Consider the following 18,853-nt stretch of genomic DNA (forward strand, 5'->3'; position numbering starts at 1 on the left):
GAGGAGGAGGAGGAGGAGGAGAAAAGAGGCTGAGTTGGTGGGTGTTCTCTACTTTTTTTTGGGGGGTGGGCATCTATTCTGCAGTGACTGCACGCACGCTGCCGCCAACATGAGCAAGGTAAAGCAAATAGTAACTTTTTCACGTGTTTTTTTTGGGGGGGGGGGTGTGTGTGTGGGGAAACAAACAATAATACAACTCGGTGGCTTTGCTTTCACTTTTGTCACTGAAAAATCTTACTCGGTCGTCCAGTACTGGAACTCCACGTCACTTTAATACGTCTTTTTCAAGATACAAGGGGCATAATATTACGAGAGTAAAGGCATGTTGTGAGAGTAATGTTGTCTTTTACAGGTAAAACGGCCATTACGTTACAAATCGCAGATTAAAAAAAAAAATCGCTGGCTTTGCAGCGTGCGTGGCTTTGTTGACACTTTTTTTCACTGAAAATTCCCACTTGATTTTTTCTGTATTGAACGTCTCACACACCACTTTTCAACCGTTTAGTTTTCGCCTCATTCCCGGTGGTGCGTTTACGTGACACCGTAAAAATTGCCGGTCTTTGAGATGACGCAACACGCTGGCCCTCTGAGCGCACGAGACCCCCCATCCCCCAATTCATGAAGCTTCACTAAACTTCCGGGTCAAGAACCAACCGCTTCGTGAGGAGATGATTGTTATGCACCAACCTGGACTCTTAAGTGAAAAAAAAAACCGTTTATGTTAAAATAAAGCAGTAGTCTCCAAGAATAAATTGGAATGTTTTCGAGTCTTAAATATTCGCAGGGAAATTTTCGTAATCTTAATTAGGAATAAAGTCATACTTTTTTTGGGAAAAAAAAAAAAGTTTATTTTTTCAAGAAGATATTAGATTTTTTTCCAAGAATAAAGTCAGTAAAGTTAAGTTGTAATCCTACCAACATTTTGTTGTAATTTTTGAAGAACAGTGATTATGATTTTCCGCAAATACATATTTTTATGAAAATACAACTGTATTCCCGCCCCCGCCCCTAAAAAAAAATCAAAACAAAACGTTATATTACGCTAAGAGAATCCTCGGAATGCACCCGAAGATCAACCCTTAAATTGTGAAATTTGTCTTTCAGCTCAGCTTGTTCTTCACCCCTACAGACTGACGCAGTGTATTATTTATCTCGATTAGATTTTTTTTTTTTTTTCAATCAATCGTTGCGAGTATAAAACATTTTGTTTGTTTTAGAAACTATGTGGGACAAACTACCCGGCCAGCATCTGCTTCATCGTCGTCAACGAGTTCTGCGAGCGTTTCTCCTACTATGGCATGAGAGGTAAAAGAAATACAACCGTCTCAAATGTGCTGCAGTGAAACTCCACAGTCTCCACTTTGCTGCTCCACAGTCTCCAATATCCTTCTCTAGATTCTTCACTGTTGCAACACTCCACACGCAGTCTCCATTTTTCTTGGATTTTATTTCCATTTTTTGCTACAGCTATACTCCACAGTCTCCACTGTTTCTGCCGTCCATAGCCTGCTTTCTTTTTATTTTCTTCATAAATTCCACAATCTCCACTTTGCCGCGTCGTTTACACTCCACAGTCTCCGCTTTGCGTCAGTGATTCTCCGCAGTCTCCACATTTCTGCAACGTTACTGTAAATAACCCTAATCATATTATTTCAACAACATTAGTTCATAGTTTAATTTTGAAATCTGCATTGAAAATGGTCACTTCCTGTGTAGTGTTTCTCGTGTTTAGCGCAGTGCGTAAATGAGCAGCTCGATGGCATTAAACTATGTTCATGCTTGTCAAAAAGCGACACCGACATACGGAGACACAGTAAACGGTCTCACGTTACACAAGCAACCCCTCCGAAGAGGCAAAAGGTGTGTAACTTGTTGCGGTTCAGGATTCGCCTTTGTAAATAGTGAGTGTTGAATGTGAAAGGTGTTTGCTAATGTTTGCGCGTGTTCCGAAACGGCGATTTGGGCTACGGGTGTGGTGATGACGTCATGAATGAATTACACGGCCGTGGATAATTGCTGCTCGACAAATAAAAGCCAAAAATCATCAGTAAAGTTTCATCCTTGGTCGGAGGGAACGCTACAGTTACCCTGTGCGGGCTCGAATTTGTATACTCGACAAGCTTGAATTCGCCGCTTCGCCGTCTCCATATTTGCTGTATGATCCTCCTCCGGTCTCACCACCGTTGCAGCATCGCACTCCGCAGTCTCCACCGTTCTGGTTTTATTTGACTCCAGAGTCTCCTTTTTTTCTGCAGCGCTTCCAATTAGCGTGTAGCGGGAGTGGCAGGGGTAGCGATCCAGGCAGTGCTTCTTATTAGCATGTAGCGGGAGTGGCTAAAAGAAAGCGTAGTTGAAAGTGAGTGCCTGTACGATGACGGTCCAGGAAGTTGACTGTAAAACTGGCTGCGGTTTGTTTTTAGCGATGAGGGAGCGCCCCCCCCCCCCCCCCCCCCCCCGCAACAAGTCCGCTGACGCGCCAACGAATTAACGCCGTCTCACATGCGTCTTTGTCATCGCAAGCGCCCTGCGGTTGTTGCACAAGTCAAGTGCGGAAGGGCCGTGTCACACTCGCCCCAACTTTTGGTGTCCACGGCCTCCGCTTTGCTGCACGGCGCGCGGTCGCCATCCCGACCTTGTTGACTTTTGCTCGTTTTGTGGTTTCCAGCGGTGCTGACGCTGTACTTTTTGACGTACCTGGGCTGGGACCATGACCTTTCCACGGCCGTGTACCACGCCTTCAGCGGCCTGTGCTACTTCACGCCCGTCCTGGGCGCCATCATCGCCGACTCCTGGCTCGGGAAGTTTAAGTCAGTCCCCGCGGTGTAGCCCGGATCACGCCCCGATTTGTTACCTCACCCCAGTGTAACCCGTCCGCCCGTGCGCAGGACCATCATCTACCTGTCCGTAATCTACGTGCTGGGTCACGTGATCAAGTCGGTCGGCGCCATTCCTACGGTGGGAAGCAACACGGCGCACATGTACGGACGCCCGTAGACCAATCGGACCGAGCTGCCTCATGGATATTCATTGACGGTCCCCGTCCGTCCATTTGTGTGGGTGCGTGTTGCAGCGCTCTGTCCTTGACGGGTCTGATCCTGATCGCCTTCGGAACCGGCGGGATCAAGCCATGCGTGGCCGCCTTCGGGGGCGACCAGTTCCAGGAGAAGCATGTGAGTGGAGAAATTGGACGCAATGCAGTGTGACCACAAACGATGCAATGGATTGGGGTGGCCGATTCCGTTGTACAGTATGATTTGCGCGCCACATGCTGCTTCACCAAGGCTTCAGATGAGACATAATTGACTACTAAACGGTTCGGCGTATTGGAGGCCAAGTTTTACTCTCGTTGTCCGTGTTTGAATTCAATGTACTTTAGTCATTATAAGCCCTCAAGGGGATTATAAACGTTAAACGACTAAAATGAAAAAAAGGTCTAAGTTTATTTTGGTAGCCCTGTACAACTTCTCCTAAAGGGATTAAAATGAGTACAAAAGAATTTAATAGTGATTATGATTAAAATAAGCATAAAAAAGTATTACAATTATATTTAAAATGGCATTACATTAAAAATGACAGAATTAAACAAATTGAAAATGGCATTGAATTGAATTAATTCTAAAATTAAATTGATTTAAATTAATTCACAATTGCATTAAAAGTACAGCAATTGAGAAAAACGAAATATAAAATACAAGAACACATTGAAAATGATAGAAAAACATGTTTGTTACGTAATAATGTAATAATCAAAATAAAAAAATGTAATAAAAATTGTAACCAGAGTTATGAAACCAAAAGAATGATCAAAAATAATGAATGAAAATCAAACATGAATCAAAAATGACATTAATATTTCAATAATTACAAACAAATAGCTACAATTACACATTGCATGGAAAATTAAATGAAAAGTGTAAAAAAAAAAATTGTATCAAGTATTACATACAGTTTAAATTTGAAATATAAAATTAAATCCATATTTCTTTCAAATCGTTTGAACCAAAAATACAATTAAAAATGAATACAAAATTAAGAATTGTATTAATTCGCTTTAAACCTGACATCCAAATGACATCAAATCCAAATGTAAAAGTCCTCTTGGTCACACCACAATGTTTGTATTTTTTATTTTTTATTTTTTTTGTGGTCAGGTGAGAGAGAGGATGAAATTCTTCTCCATTTTCTACATGGCAATCAACGCCGGCAGCCTCCTGTCCACCATCATCACCCCCATCCTGAGAGGTGAGCGTCGCTCCGCGCTCGTGTCCGCCCGCTCCTGTTGCTGCCGCTGATGTTGGCCCCGCCCCCCCCCCCCCCACTCCGCAGGAGACGTGCAGTGTTTTGGCGGCGACTGCTACGCTTTAGCCTTTGGTGTGCCCGCCGCTCTCATGATGGTGGCCTTGGGTGAGCGCTTCCTGTTGAATTTTTTTGCCACTAAATCAAAGCAATACATCTAGAATTGATTATATCTTTTTTTTACATGTGAAATAAAGGCATAAAAATGTATATTATCACTTTAAAAAAAAAAAAAAAAGTCAAAATATGATTCTAATGTACACGTCAAATATTGCGTGAACGTTTTCCGCTTTCTGCCGGCCGAGCGGATGATCCTCACCGGTTCCGACAGCGCGTCGCCGTCCTTCTGCGCGGCTCACAGTCTAAACAAAACAAACAAAAAAAAAAAGGCCACAAAGGAAGCGCCGCTTAAAAAACACGCAAGAGCGTGTTGGGCCGACGTGTTAAAAAAAAACGATTCACAAATGGAAAAACCTTTGGCGCTCAAACTCCAAAAATAAACACTGCAGCCCCCTTGTGGCTCTTGATGGCATAGTCATGATCAACGCAATCTTATTCCATGATCAACGCAATCTTAGTCCTAGTTCAAGGTCTTTCATTATCTCACTTTGCAGTTGAACATTTTTGGGGGGGGGTCCTGAATGAGACACACATTTTGCCGCAGTAATATTCGTTTTTCTACATAGAGGATAAAGAACATATGCCTGTGAGCATTGTTGTATTATCTTTCCACATGTGTTGCGCCATCGTCCGTGTGCAAATAGTCCTCGCTTCGAGGGTTGTGATACCGCCACACAGATGCTAGCCGTTAGCCTGTCTATGGCCTTTCCCATTATGTGTTAGCATTAAGCTAAACTGACGTTATTGTTTAAAATTCACAATGTGTCATTGTCTTTATTTTATGTTTAGTTTTACAGTAAATTCAACTGAGTGGCAACATAATATATCGCTTCAACTTTATTGTCTGTCTTCTATGTGTTTGTGGGTTTTTTTTGTTTTTTTTCTTCGTAGTCGTGTTCATTTTAGGCAGCAGCCTCTACCGGCGGAATCCTCCACAGGGCAACATCTTGATGGAGGTCTGCAACTGCATCGGCGTGAGTCATTGAACGCTTTGTCATCTTCATGATTTTTTTGTTTCCTTCTCCTTGTCAGGATTTGTGATTGATTTTCAAGTGTTGTTGTTGTTGTTGTGATTTTACGCTTGCAGTTTGCCATCAAGAACCGCTGGAGGAGGTCCAAGTACGAGTCTAGCAGGAGGCACTGGCTGGACTGGGCCGAGGACAAGTACTCGGTGTGATGTTTGGCTCGCTAATGCTAACGGCTAAAGTTGCTTGTCAGTTACTCAACTAAAAGGAAATTCACTTGATGTATTAAAAAAAAAAAAAAAAAAAAAAACACAGTTGATGAGAACCGCTCCCTATTGGCTGCGACCAGTGCAAGTGACGACATTAGAGCGCTATTCGCCACATATTTACCTTTGCTCGCAAAATAAATGGGAATATTTTTAATAATCGACAGAAGTGATAGCGCGCCTGTTCTGAACGAGACACACATTTTATCCTTTGTTTGTCTAGGACCCTGCTGAGAAATGTTGACGCTATAACGTGCTAAAAGGTTATATTGTATTTAGACATTTAAAACGTGTTTTTATAATATTTAATAACGCTATTCTAAAGGTTCCACCTACCCATTTTTTTTTACCATTTAAAATGTTGAAATTATATATATTTTTTGTATGTACATACTGTATAACAATTCTTTTTGAATAATATCTCTGAGCATTTTTTTTTTTTTTTTACTAATTGTGTCAACAGAAGCGTCTGATCACGGAGATCAAAATGGTTCTGCGGGTCCTGGTTCTTTACATCCCTCTGCCCATGTTCTGGGCTCTGTTCGATCAGCAGGTCCCAGAAGCCGACTTATTGAGTCAACGTAGCGCTAACGATGCTAACAATGCTAACGACGCATTGTTTGATTGCAGGGCTCCCGCTGGACTTTGCAGGCCACCAGGATGAACATGTCCTTTGTACGTTTGTTGTTTTCTTATGGTTCTATTCCATGTAATCATTGTCTGTTATAGCTTTTTTTACGACCTAAATGGATCACCCGCCGGTCGATTTCTTGCTCGATAAACTTCCTGATAGATTTTTGGGGTTAAAGTTTAATCGTTTATTGGTTTTCTTTGCCTTCCATGACAGGGATCCTTCGCCATCAAACCTGATCAAATGCAGGTATGTGCTCACACGTACCTCCTGTGGATGAAAGTGGTATTACAAGATGAGTTGCCAGTTTTTGGCTAAGCTGATTTTCCTTACAAAAAGTATGATGTTAAGATTAAAATGATAAATTTGTTCATTTCTGTTTTTAACGTGTAGGAGAATTTGGTGCTCGTATTTGGTCGAAACCACGTAGAAGTTCAATTTTGAAGAAGCCCTAGAAATGGTCAAAACTACCCCGCTGCTTCAAACCAAAATGACAGATTTCTTTTGTCTTTTTGGACACAACTTCTCGACACTTTCTAGTGGCATTTTTTTTTTTGCCAAGTGAAACTGGCTTTGCGGGCTGAATTTTCAGAAATTCTCAAGCACCCTAGGAAATGGCCAAAATGAACCCCCCCAAAAAATGGCCACTTCAAACCAAAATGACAGACTTCCTGTGTATTTTTGGACATGACTTTTTTGGTGGGCCTACTCATGATCGGCATATCTGCCAAATGTTATGTGTCCGTACTGAAACTGGCTTTGGGGGGTCACATTTCAAAAGGAAATCTTGGGAGTCCCAAATGAGCCTAAAATGGCCACTTTGATCAAAATGGCAGACTTCCTGTGTGTTTTCGGGAATGGCTTTTTCCATTTTTTGTTGTTGTTGTTGAGTCGATTCATAAAAAGACCTACCTACCAAATGTAATGTTGCTAGGTGAAACCGTCTTCAAGGGTTGAATTTTGCAAAGAAAATCTTTGGGGGTGCTACTGAGGGTTTAATGTCAAGTCATCCAACTCTGTTGTCTGTTTTTGACATGTTTTTTTTTCTTCCTTGCTAGACACTGAATGCGCTGTTGATTCTGGTGTTCGTGCCCATGTTCGACCTGTTCATATACCCGCTGGTTTCCCTCTGCAGGATCAACGTCACGTGAGTTCCCATCATCATCTTTTTAACGATGATATGAAATAATATTTTGGGGGTTTTTTTTCCGCCCCCTCAGTCCATTGAGGAAAATGGCCACCGGGATGATTTTTGCAGCCTTGGCGTTTGCTGTCGCCGCCCTGGTGGAGGTCCACGTGGTGGTACGTCAACAACAAAAGCCGCTTTGACCGACCAATCGGGATGGAAAAATGTCGATGTTATTGTATCAGTGATGCGAATTTCAAGTGTGATTGGTTAAAGAAATGGTCCCGACTGACTGTGGGGCGTGTTGAATGTTGTAGAAAACGGTGGTGGAACCAGCACCGGCGGGCAAGTGTCTGCTGCAGGTCTTCAACTTGGCACCAGGGGACGTCCGTCTCCACTTCCCAGAGGGCGAGCATTTTCCGGAGCCGTTCCCGTTCTTACAGGTAGCCAGAAAGAAAAAAAAAAAAAAAAAAATCTGAATGTTAGTTGTATTTATAAAAATAAAGACATATTTTTATTTATATTACAATATTAAAGTAGTTTCTTATTGCCACGATAAAAAGTCGTGTAAAAAATTGGAATATTAGGAGAATAAATCACACGTTTTTTTGTTTTAGTTAAAAAGTCATTTTTTTCCAGGGGCAAAAAATCCTCTTATTTCTTTAAGAATACATACTTTTTAAAAAGTCATATTTTTCGGGAGAATTTTTGTTTGGTATTTTCATAGTAAAATATCATGTAGAGATATTGTGTTATGAGAACTACATACTTTTTTTTAAATATATAAAGTTATATTATTAGATGAAAAAAGTCATCTTTTTAGAATAAAGTTGGATTTTAAAAAATTGTCATTTTTTCGTATTTTTTAGAATTGGTATTTTATTTATTTATATATTTTTTCCCAAAATAGTAATGAAAATTGGAATTTGAGAACAAATAATTTTGTTGGGTTTTTTAATCTTTTTTTTAATATAGAAATGTTTATTTGTTAGAGGAAATTTTTTTTTTTTTTAAAGGATGTATCTAAAAAATTTTTTTTACAAGAATTAAATTGTTTTTATTCCAAGATAAGTTGTATCATTTAGAAGGAAAAAAACTTTCAGATATGCAATTTTTTTTCCAAGATAAAAATGTCATAACGTCCATGTTATGGTATAAGATAGTAAGTCCTATATTTTGAGAAAATGTACTATTGTAATTAAATTGTTCTAATTGTTACCGTTATAACAGTTTTATGATGTGACTAAAGCAAGACACAACATAATTAAAAACAAAACAAATCAACGAATGAAGAGCACGCAGCACGTTTGTGTCAGGATCCCGGGGAGTACCTGACGCTGCCACTGGGGGCGCCCAGCACCAACGTGAGCTTGAAGGTCCACTACGAAGGAGCCGCCTCTGCCTGCAATATCACATTTGGCCAGCAGGAGGCGTACAGTCTCATCCTGCACCCCGCCCACCCCGGAATACGCTGCAAACTGGTGAGTGAACGCAAAAACACCAAAAGAATTGTACAACCACAACAATGATGCAAAGTTACAAGAAAAACACATTCTTACAAATAATATCATTACCAAAAAAAAAAAGTGTTTGAAGCTTTATTGACGTTTGTAATCCAGGTGAAAGACCACATCAAGAAAAACGACGAAGGAGCTCCAATTCTCAGGTAAAAACGTGACCTTTGACGTACGACACGACACGACACTTCGCCTGTCATCTTAATGCTAAGCTAAGCTAGCGTGGACCCGTGCAGGTTCATCAACACGCTATCGGAGGCGGCCAACGTTACCGTGGGCGACGAGACGTTCCACGTCGACGCCCATTACAGCGTCTCCGCCAACAAGACCGTCAATCAGGGAGCGTGAGTGGACCGTGACATCACTTCCTGTCTCACACAAGAAGCCATACCTGAAATGACACAGGACGTTTGCCATTTCTTTTTGAAACGCCTATTTCCAGTGGTCCTTCAAAGACAGTCCACCAGATTTTGTCCCAATTCCTTTCAAAATTGAACAAGGTACACTAGACTTTTTTTTGTTGTTGTTTTTTCCAACTTGTCTTTTATGTCAGGTATAATAAAGTGAGCTGCAGTTTAAAATCAAAGACTTGCCCGGACCTGGACCTCGGGCTCCTGGACTTTGGAGCGTCCTACACCGTGGTCCTGCTTGAGGTCAGCCAGGAAGCTCACCACTCTTAGCCAGGAAGTAGCCTCATCCCACTTTCAAGATCTGCCCCTTATTTATGAATTTTTTTTCTCTCCTGTGGCTTCACAGGAGTCCGGTAGGATTACGGCGCACAAGATGGAGGACGTCCATGCCAACAACGTCCACGTGGCCTGGCAGATCCCGCAGTACATCCTCATCACGGCGGGCGAAGTCATGTTCTCCATCACGGGCCTGGAGTTCTCCTACTCGCAGGTTTGGCTTCCAGTCCAGGTCGAGCGAGCGCTCCTCAAATAGTCGCTGAGAAGGATTGTCCCCCGCAGGCCCCCGCCAACATGAAGTCGGTCCTGCAGGCCGGTTGGCTGCTCACCGTCGCTTTCGGCAACGTCATCGTATTGATCGTGGCGGAGGGCGCAGGCCTCGAGCAGGTATTTATACTTTATTTTTTTTATCCTCTCCCAAGAATCTGCGTTTAATCCGGTTAGCGCACACGCTAACCTCATCATTGTGTGTGTGTGTGTGTGTGTTGCAGTGGAAAGAGTTCCTGCTGTTTGCGGGTTTGCTGCTGGCCGTGTGCATGGCGTTCTCGGTCATGGCTCACTTGTACACGTACGTCAACGTTCATCAGCCGGACAAGAGCCACGGCAACGATCCAAACGGCCAACGCGACGATGACGACTGCGACGAAAGCGACGACGGGCTGAATAAGGAGAAACGAGACTTGGAGCCCAGCACCAGACTTTAACCGCGAGCGCCTTCCCAACAGGGACAACTGAGAAGGAATCGTAAACAATGAAATGTGATCAATTTTTCGCGCCGCTATTCCCTTGATGCTAATTGTTAGCGTCAAAGGTTGATTGTAGATTTCACGCACAACATTTCAAATTTTTATCGTCACCTGTGCAGGATTTTTTTGGGTAGTACGTTGCTGTCTTGCTTTGTCATTTCAAATTACTCTTGTGTTTTTTTTTTTTTTTTTCAGGGATTTGTGTGTAGCACATTGCTGTCGTAAGAAAAAAAATATTTTCGCAAGTTTGCAGTTTTATTTTCTGGAAAAGAATACGACTGTTCTAAATTCAGGATTTTTTTTTCTAGAAAAAAAATCAATTTGTCCTCAGTTTATGATTTTTCTAGAAAAAAAATCGATTCTCAACAGTTAATCAGCTTTTTATTGAAAGAAAACAAAAACAAATGTGTATGTTTTTTGTGAGAAAGACTTCATCCATTCAATCTTACGATTTTTTTTTCTTCTAAAAAAAATCCCATCAGTTTACCACTTGTCTCAAATTATAACTTTCACAGGTTTACATTTTTTTTTTTTATTGAACAAAAATGAATGTATCAGTTCACACGTTTTTTTCTACAGAAAAATACCAATTCATTATTGCAATTTGTTTCTAGAAAAAAAAATCTGAATTTATTCTCATCAGTTTTTGACTTTAACAAAAAAAAAAAAGTATGACTAAATCTTTGTTGTTTGTATTATATTTACTTTTGTTTCATGGTACGTGTCTTGCCCTTTAGGTTTTTGTTCTCAGCTGTTCTCGTCGGCCCAGTTCCGGGTGTCGACCAATCGGCTCCCTCGAGCCTGGTCCAGATGTTCCTCGTAGTCTCATCAGTTTGCTTGAATTTGAATTCCCTGGTTTCTTTCTGTCTTTGTCGGTAATGTTTGCCGTCTGTTTTTCTTAGTAGATATATTCCCAAGTTATATCATGGTCAGTCGAATCCTCGTGTTTTGTTTGTTACTTTGAATCATGTTCTTTGGACTTGAGTTAATTTCGTAGTTTTGATTCCACGTGCCTTGTTAGCGTTTTTATTGAATAAATAATTTTAGTTAACTCCCGCACTTGAGTTGTACCTCCCCACTTGTCTGCTCTTGTGTCCGAACTCGGACTCCCCATCATATTAACCTCAAAATGTAACAAGCCCGATTTTAGAGCTATGACTATATTTTTTTGAGAGAAAAAAAATCAGGCTTTATTCTCATCAGTTTCTTTTTTTTATCTCTGATGAAATTAATTAATTTTTTTTTTTTTTTTTTACAGCTTTTTTTTTTCTCTCAAAGATTCAACAGTTTACTTTTATTTGTGAAAAAAATACAATTTGTCAGTGTTAGCAATTTTCTTTTTTTTTTCTACCCCTTCAGATTAGACAATGGATATTTATCTGAAATGGTTTATGAAATTTTTTGTGAGCATTTTTTGCAATTTTTTTTTGCTTGGAAAAACAATGACTTTATCCACATAATCTTAACAGACTATTCTGGAAAAAATCTTATAAAATATAAAAAAAAAAATATATATATATAATGAAAAACAGCTTATCGTCATCAGTTAAGACTTAAAATACGAAATAATTGGAATTAGCATTTTTTTTTCATGAAAAAAATACAACTTTATTCTGTCTTGGGAAAAAAAAATCGGTGAATTTATTTTGACTGCTTTATGGCTTTTTTTTTTCGACTATTGTCACTCTGAACTAACTGAAAAAGTCAAGTCAACTAGAGCATAGCTCTGGCTCACTTCACGCCTTGCTGTGTCCTCACGATTACAGTTGTTTGCCCTGTTTGTCATGTTGCTAGGCAACAAACATGTTTACATGTGCGAAATGCAGTTACGATGAAGAATGCGGCCCCGGCCCTGACAAACAAACATCCGCCTTGATCGGATTATTGTTGGCGAGGCGCCCACTTCGAACCCATCGTTCACTTTGATGCCGCCTCATTTGCATAAAGGTAATCGTCCGACCCCATCGGAGATTGTCTGTTCTCGGAGTGATGACCGCCATCACTCCTCTGCTTGTCCAACAGCAGCCGGGTAACCATGGCGACCACGTCTGGATGAAGCAGACACTCCAGAAGGTCGTCTGTGCCCACGGGCGCCAACTCGCCTATCGTACCGGGACCGAGGCCGTCGCCGCCATCTTGGAGAGGGCGCGGAAGGCGGGAGACGGGAAGTAGACACGGCCCGAAGGGGACGTCGCTTCGGATGCGTCCGCCAGAGTCGCGCTTTTTGGATTCCGAGGTGGGCTTGCTCTTCTGTAGCCGAGCGCAGGCCCGCAAAGCCAAGTTGATGTAGCGCATGTTGTCGTCATGGGCTGTCACGCCCTCCTGCGCACATGACGACGTCATCGATCACCAATTCGATGTTTGCGTGTCAATCCGCGGATTTTTCAGGCGTCCGTGCTTGCTTTTGTATTGTCAACCACGAACTACTGACCAATCAGATTGCTCAGAATGGTGAGGTCATAAAACACGGCTCTGATGTCATCAGCCAAAGCAAACACGGGACATTTTTGCTATAATTAGTTTCGCAAACAAAAGATGTTGATTCCGTTAGTTTTCTTTTTTTTTTTTTCAGTTTTTCTCAATTGGAGTTTTTTCTCTATTTTTCGTTAACTAAACCTTGACGCTTCGCGAGGCTTTTTTGTGGGTCAACATTGCGATGTCGATTTGGATTTGATGAATTGTTCAGCCCCACTTAGCACACTAACCTCCGTGGGGTTTAGCCAGCACTCGGCGTCGTCGCCCTGCGCGCTCTTCACGGCGCACACCACCGTCCTGGTCACTGCCTCGCCCACGCGCGCCACGTGGTCATCGTCCTACGCGGGGATCGTTTCATTGATCAGTCAATAATCGGTCAAACAATAACCGTTCCGATTTTGTGCGGCTCACCAGCTCGATCCAGGAGTTGACGCTGACGGTGACGGCGTCCAGAGACTCCACGTAGTGCCACCAGTGTCGCGGCACGAAGAGAACCTGGCCACACAACAAGAGGCTTACCATCGATTGGCTGCACCTCTGCTTTCGGCCACCAGATGGCAGCATTGGACCACCGGCTCAATATGTCGGCTGATGACAGGCTTTGATTTTCTGTCTTCATCCACTCGCGGCCCCCGTTTTGTCACAGAGGCCAAAGGTCAAAAGTTATGATGGGTGGTGAGTTACTTGATTGACATGACCCCAACTCGGCCCCGCCCAGTTTTTACCCTGCCAAGGTGGCGGCCTCGATGGAAGATAAAACACGCCGAAATATGACAGTCACAATCTTACTGTTGTGTGAAGGAACCAACACACAAGTTATAGTATGTGTGTGTGTGTGCGCGTTTGTCTTTTTTTGTGCGTGTGCGTGTTTGTTGCGTCTTTAGCTGTCCGATTATGTTGCGTTTGAACGTGTAGGCCTGAAGCTACCGCTTCTGAGCCAGCTGCAAGTGTTGATGCTAACAATGCTAAGCTAATGAACGTTTGAGCAACCTGTCCGGGCAACAAGGTGACGACGTGCGCGTCGGCGCGCCGGAAAGCGGGAAAGCTGCCGAGGTCCGGACGCAGGACGTTGACGCGGCTGAACACGCTGGACTCCTCGTACGGGATCCTGCTCGGGTACAGCTTGGACGTGTCCTCCGGAGGGAACATGTGCCAGCGCTTCCTGCGCACAAAGACCAAGAAAAAAAGTGAGCAAGGGAAATAATTGGGGTGTGTGTGTGTGTGTGTGTTTGTAGAATACACTAAAACCAAACACACATGGTGTGTGATTTTGGCGTATCTGATCAAGGACTTTCTCAACCACTAGTCAGCCAACCACCAGGGGGCGCACACGTGGTGGAGGATTCACTAAGATGCCTTTGGTGAATTTTCACATGTATTTTTTTCTATCATTGATTGTAAAATGATAAACCATTTCACACTAAAAACTGTTTATATACTCATCCATCGTTTGTTAAATGTTTTAGTGCATTTTTAGTGTGTGTGTATGTGTTTGATGTGTCCGTATGTATTTGGTGTATGATTAGTTTGTGTTTGATGTATAGTGTATAAAAGTTGGTCTGCGTGTGTTTGCTGCATGTTTATGTGTGTGCGTTTCATGGATGGCTCTATTTGTCGTGTGTGTTTGGTGTGGGAAAAACAGCCTTATTATTTTCATATTATTTTATTTTATTATGATGATTTTCATAAGTTGCAGCCAGGACACCCAACGTCAGTTTCAAGGGCATCGCCACGCAAGACACCAGACTCCGTTAAGAAAAGCAGCATTTTGAAGGTAACCTGTTCATCGGCGTTCAAAGAGAGTAGACCGAGCGTGTGTTGACACTTATCGCATATCCGAATCGCGGTGGAAGCGTTTCGGCATCTGTTTAAATGTGCTCGGAGTCACTCAATAGAAGCAGGGGCCGGGCTTCGGTGGCGCAGTCTTACCGTCCTTGTACCTGCAGCACCAGGTTGCAGCCGTAAGAGTCCAAGTGGCACGGCGTGTTGGCGCCCTCCGTGCCCATCCACAGCGTGCTGTCTTTTCCGTTACGGCCCTCGAACCCGAACGCCTCCCACTTTACGTCCTGAAACACACATACACACACACACACTGGACTATGAATCCATTAGCACACACATAAGCAGTTGTCAGTAAATGGCAGACTGGTCAATGTCGCCCGAAGGCACATTTCAACACGATGTCATTTATTCGCCCGACGCTATAAAAATTAATCAGCCTCATAAAATGTTGCCGTGTGACCACTCTTTAATGTCTTTATCTGCAAGAAGAAGCGGCGCTTTTTAATTGAAAATGTCCAAAAAAAGAGATTGAGTGAGAAAAGGTAGGATTATTTGCTATCATTCCGCTGACATCCCGTCACTACCTGGAGCTTTTTAATAATGACTATACAGTATATATATATAAATGGTGGGGGAAATAATGAGCTGTATTTATATCTTGTGTCACATTCTCATTGCTATTCATACAATGTTTTGACTTTGTCTTTTCGTGCAAGGAGCTCCTGCATAATGTCTGCCTGCACACACACCCGTAACCAGAAGGGCGGTCAGAATAGCCAAGACCTTCGTCAAGGCCAAACATTATAGATATATATTTATAGATATATATATAGTTTTTTTTTAACTTAGAGAGAGAGAGAGAGTGTATACCTCAAAGACGTCGGGCTGGTGTTCAAACATCCTGGCGATGTACTTGTAGTCAGCGTAGGCCCAGAAATGAAAGCGTGGGTAGTCACAGAAAGATCCCACATCCTCCCCCGCCTCACCTTTCAGCCAGCTGAGGAACTGACCCATGCTTGCTTCCACGTAGCAGCACTGCGTTTCAAACTGAGGCACTGTGGAGACAAACAGACCAAGTCAATTCAGGTTCATTTCCATTGTGCCAGGTGCAAATTGTCATGAATGCGATGGTGTCAATTTGCTCCGCCCATTCCTTCTTTCTTCTGACCATTCGTCTCTTCTTTTCTGCCTAGCCGAAATCGGATGGTTCTGTCCCCGAGGAGTTGGCGCAGATTCTCTGCGGTCCAGCCGAGGACGGGCCAGCCGCGCGTCATGTTCAGGAAGACGGCGGGCTGCCGCAGACGGCCCACAATCCTCCGGGCCTCTTCCGGACTGAAGGCCGGGACGTGGGTGGCGCCGGCGGCCATGGCCTGCAACACAACACAGTGTTCAGTGGGTTTTAAGTCAGCGTTTTTACCGTTTTGATAGCAACTAGGGCTGGAACGATACACTTTTGTCCCAATCCGATACGCATTGCAATACTTAAATATTATAAAAATATATATAAAAAAAAAACAAACTGAGGCCTGTGTTTCCAAAGTTTTAACTTAAATGCCATTTGACATTTATTTAAGTGCCACGATTGAATAGTGCATTAACTGTTCCTGACACACAGAAGTGTAGTAAATAAAACTAAAGGTCAACTTTAAGGAGCTCTAATGTTCCAAAAGTTGTTTGAGAACGTGCAAAACATAACGTAACATGAGGTATCGAAAGTATCGACTGAAAGATACGTCAATCATTTGGTCACACGTATCACAGCTCAGAGAGGCTATAGCGAAGGAGTCTTTTATCATTTCTCGGCCGGTTATTTAACTCCGTTTAGTAACAAAAGTTAAAAAGGAGCTGCTTGGTGCCTGCACCACATTGTTGACCCCTGATCCAGAAAGTATCAAAATAATTGCAGTTGTTCACGTTACTAGTCTAACTAATGAAAAGCTAGTTAATGTCAAAATCACCTAGAACACATGCACTTTAAAAGTCACTAAATTAACTACGTAGTTGAAAGCTAGCTAAGTAGCTCGAGGAATACAAGCTCTTGGAATAAAATAGGGAACACACCGTTCTCAACACGTGCAAGTCGGGCTGTGAGCGGAAGTAAACAAAACTCACATGACTGCTGACGTAACGTGACGTATTCGTTTTCAATTCGCCTGTCACGTTTCGTGCCTGTGAAACTACTCCATTTTGGCTCCGCGTACGGAGCGACGTCGCGGTACGTACAGCTTTCGGGCCGAGCGGAAATGGCGGTTAACGAGCCACAGTTTCCATAGCGGAAACCAGATCGCTTGCGCATGCGCCATCACGTTCCGTAGCCCTCGGCTGTTTTTGTTTGTGCTAGCGACTGCGACCGTGGGTACGCAACGTTCTCTACCGCCATAAGACGACTAAACAAGGCGGAATTGATCCGGAACCAAGGTCAGGGTGATCCACTATGGGTGCCGCTTCGAGCACCGAGGCTGAGAGGGAGCCTCTTCTCGCGTCGCCCCACGCTGCGGCGAGAGCTCCGCCGCCCGTCAACAGCCGAGTATACGGCCGAAGATGGCTGGTCCTCAGCCTGTTCTCCCTGCTGGCCCTCATGCAGGGAATGGTGTGGAACTTCTGGGGGCCCATCCAGAACTCCGCCGCCCACGCGTTCGGCTTCACCAAGTCCGACATCGCGGTCCTGGTCCTGTGGGGTCCGGTGGGCTTCGTCCCTTGGCTGCTGTTCATGTGGCTGATGGATAAAAGAGGTGAGCTCGGACTGTCGATCCGCCAACACGCACCAGTAGATAATTGTCATGTGATGTATCGATTTGGTACATTTACAAATATTCTTAGGTAGCATTAGCCAACTAGTACACCGCAGAGCGTATTTCCTTAGCAAGTAAAATAAAGGCTGGTGTCCCCATCACCATGACCAGCCTCAGAGTCATTCGGTTTAGTTTTGAACTTGTTCGGGATGGCACTACACGTCGCCTTGATAGGATACCAAGTAAAAAAAAAACACAACAAACATATTTAATACAAAATGCTATGATTTAGTTTCAAACAGTCAAAATGTTACGGGTGAAATGACATCAAGGTTCGAACCCTAAATATTGATCTTTTTGTGTTGGGAACACATAGTATCGTAATACTACATATTTTCTTACATATATGATAACAAGTACAATAGATGATGGTATCTAAGATATTGATGTCGATAAAGATACCAACACTGACGCACACATGATTCCAATTGAAGTAGAGGCTTGAATCACCAATACCAAAAGTCATATTCCCTAAGAATGTGCAAAGCTTTTGTCTGGGAAGCGATCCTAGTATCGGGATATCGCGCATTTGCTTTCCAGATATGAGACTAAGTAAAATAGAGACTGGAATCACTGATACCAAAATCCATACTTCAAAAACCTATAGTTTGGAACTTTGGATATTGATCTTTTTTTTTTTTTTCCTGTGAATAAATTACAGTATTGCAACACCACACATTTCCATACCGTGCAGTAAAAAGTGATAATGAGGCAGGTAGCGCCGATACTGTACATTGTAATACATTTTAGTTTTGGATATTGATATTTTGTCTCCGGAATCCATTTTAGTATTGAAATGCCACACATTTTGTTATCCATATATTAGAGGATAATATCGCAGCTATCGATACAACACTTGTAAACATTTTAATTTGGGGAGACATGATTATCGAATGCTAGGTACGATACCAAGTCTGATATTTCATTTCAGTAGCGGGCCAATCACAATACTTTCCCTGTCATTTAAGAACATACACGTTCCATCAGGTCATTCTTGTGACTTTAATGCCAGTCTGCTGTATTTCATTCGGGTAGCAGCATCGTTACTAATTTAATCGTATGACTTCCATTTCCCTGACTAGTGGTATCATGTATGGACGCGTCGCGCGTTACAATATTTGACCATATTAAGAGGCGGTGAAACATTGTTCCAGTTGTTAGCGCGTCATCCTGAGTGGCGCTGCCTTGTGACTGATTTGCAGACTTGCATAACTCGTCTTCATGTGACAATGGAGTCATTTCAGACAAGTCGAATAAGAAGACACCTGACAAGTTTGTCAAGCCAGTACGCTTATTCGACGCTCAACTTTACTGCGAGTGGACTTGGCCTCGGGACCGCACGTTGAATTGGGTTAGCGGTGTTGTGAACCTTGTTCGACTCCGGACGGATCTTGATTGCGTGTGACGCACGCACACATACACGCTCGCACACGCTTAATGAGTCACCATGA

At 42.9% G+C, this 18,853-nt stretch overlaps 3 protein-coding genes across 4 annotated transcripts in view; 2 read left to right on the plus strand and 1 right to left on the minus strand.

The window, feature by feature from the left end:
• slc15a2 (solute carrier family 15 member 2) lies at positions 1 to 11,412 on the plus strand. Its single transcript, XM_086052082.1, is given in 22 exon segments — positions 1 to 118; positions 1,218 to 1,305; positions 2,666 to 2,807; positions 2,886 to 2,989; positions 2,992 to 3,170; positions 4,152 to 4,242; positions 4,327 to 4,404; positions 5,308 to 5,390; positions 5,504 to 5,587; positions 6,111 to 6,200; positions 6,278 to 6,322; positions 6,495 to 6,527; positions 7,337 to 7,425; positions 7,499 to 7,580; positions 7,722 to 7,847; positions 8,721 to 8,885; positions 9,024 to 9,070; positions 9,158 to 9,265; positions 9,475 to 9,574; positions 9,678 to 9,821; positions 9,890 to 9,994; positions 10,099 to 11,412. Coding segments are annotated over 22 exon segments (2,205 nt in total). The 5' UTR covers positions 1 to 109; the 3' UTR covers positions 10,312 to 11,412.
• Positions 10,900 to 17,370, minus strand: hspbap1 (hspb associated protein 1). Of its 2 annotated transcripts, none has more exons than XM_086052089.1 (8): positions 16,723 to 17,370; positions 15,779 to 15,980; positions 15,481 to 15,665; positions 14,758 to 14,894; positions 13,819 to 13,990; positions 13,240 to 13,323; positions 13,059 to 13,166; positions 10,900 to 12,675 (listed from the first exon to the last, which is right to left on the minus strand). In XM_086052089.1, exons 2-8 carry the CDS (start codon positions 15,975 to 15,977, stop codon positions 12,271 to 12,273), a joined length of 1,290 nt encoding a protein of 429 aa, XP_085908215.1. In that variant the 5' UTR covers positions 15,978 to 15,980; positions 16,723 to 17,370; the 3' UTR covers positions 10,900 to 12,270. The 2 variants fall into 2 exon arrangements, with proteins under 2 accessions (XP_085908215.1, XP_085908214.1); XM_086052088.1 differs by lacking the exon at positions 16,723 to 17,370 and adding an exon at positions 16,672 to 16,712 and having other exon boundaries at positions 10,901 to 12,675.
• The window catches only part of slc49a4 (solute carrier family 49 member 4), a 21,735-nt gene continuing 19,156 nt past the window's right edge, over positions 16,275 to 18,853 (plus strand). The window contains exon 1 of the mRNA XM_086052086.1: positions 16,275 to 17,342. Within this exon, the coding sequence (XP_085908212.1) occupies positions 17,045 to 17,342 (298 nt within the window). The 5' untranslated portion in view covers positions 16,275 to 17,044. The remainder of the gene's footprint in view (positions 17,343 to 18,853) is intronic.

Source organism: Filicampus tigris, chromosome 14 (genome assembly GCF_054856515.1).
Source record: "Filicampus tigris isolate MCC_2025a chromosome 14, RoL_Ftig_1.0, whole genome shotgun sequence".
Lineage (NCBI taxonomy): Eukaryota > Metazoa > Chordata > Actinopteri > Syngnathiformes > Syngnathidae > Filicampus > Filicampus tigris.

Excerpts from the sequence above, each read along its gene's own strand:
- hspbap1 (XM_086052089.1), bottom strand. The coding sequence starts at position 15,977 with ATGGCCGCCGGCGCCACCCACGTCCCGGCCTTCAGTCCGGAAGAGGCC. Across the intron at positions 15,666-15,778 it reads CAGAAAAGAAGAGACGAATG|TGCCTCAGTTTGAAACGCAG; the intron begins GTCAGAAGAAAG and ends TTGTCTCCACAG. Across the intron at positions 14,895-15,480 it reads ACCAGCCCGACGTCTTTGAG|GACGTAAAGTGGGAGGCGTT; the intron begins GTATACACTCTC and ends TGTGTGTTTCAG.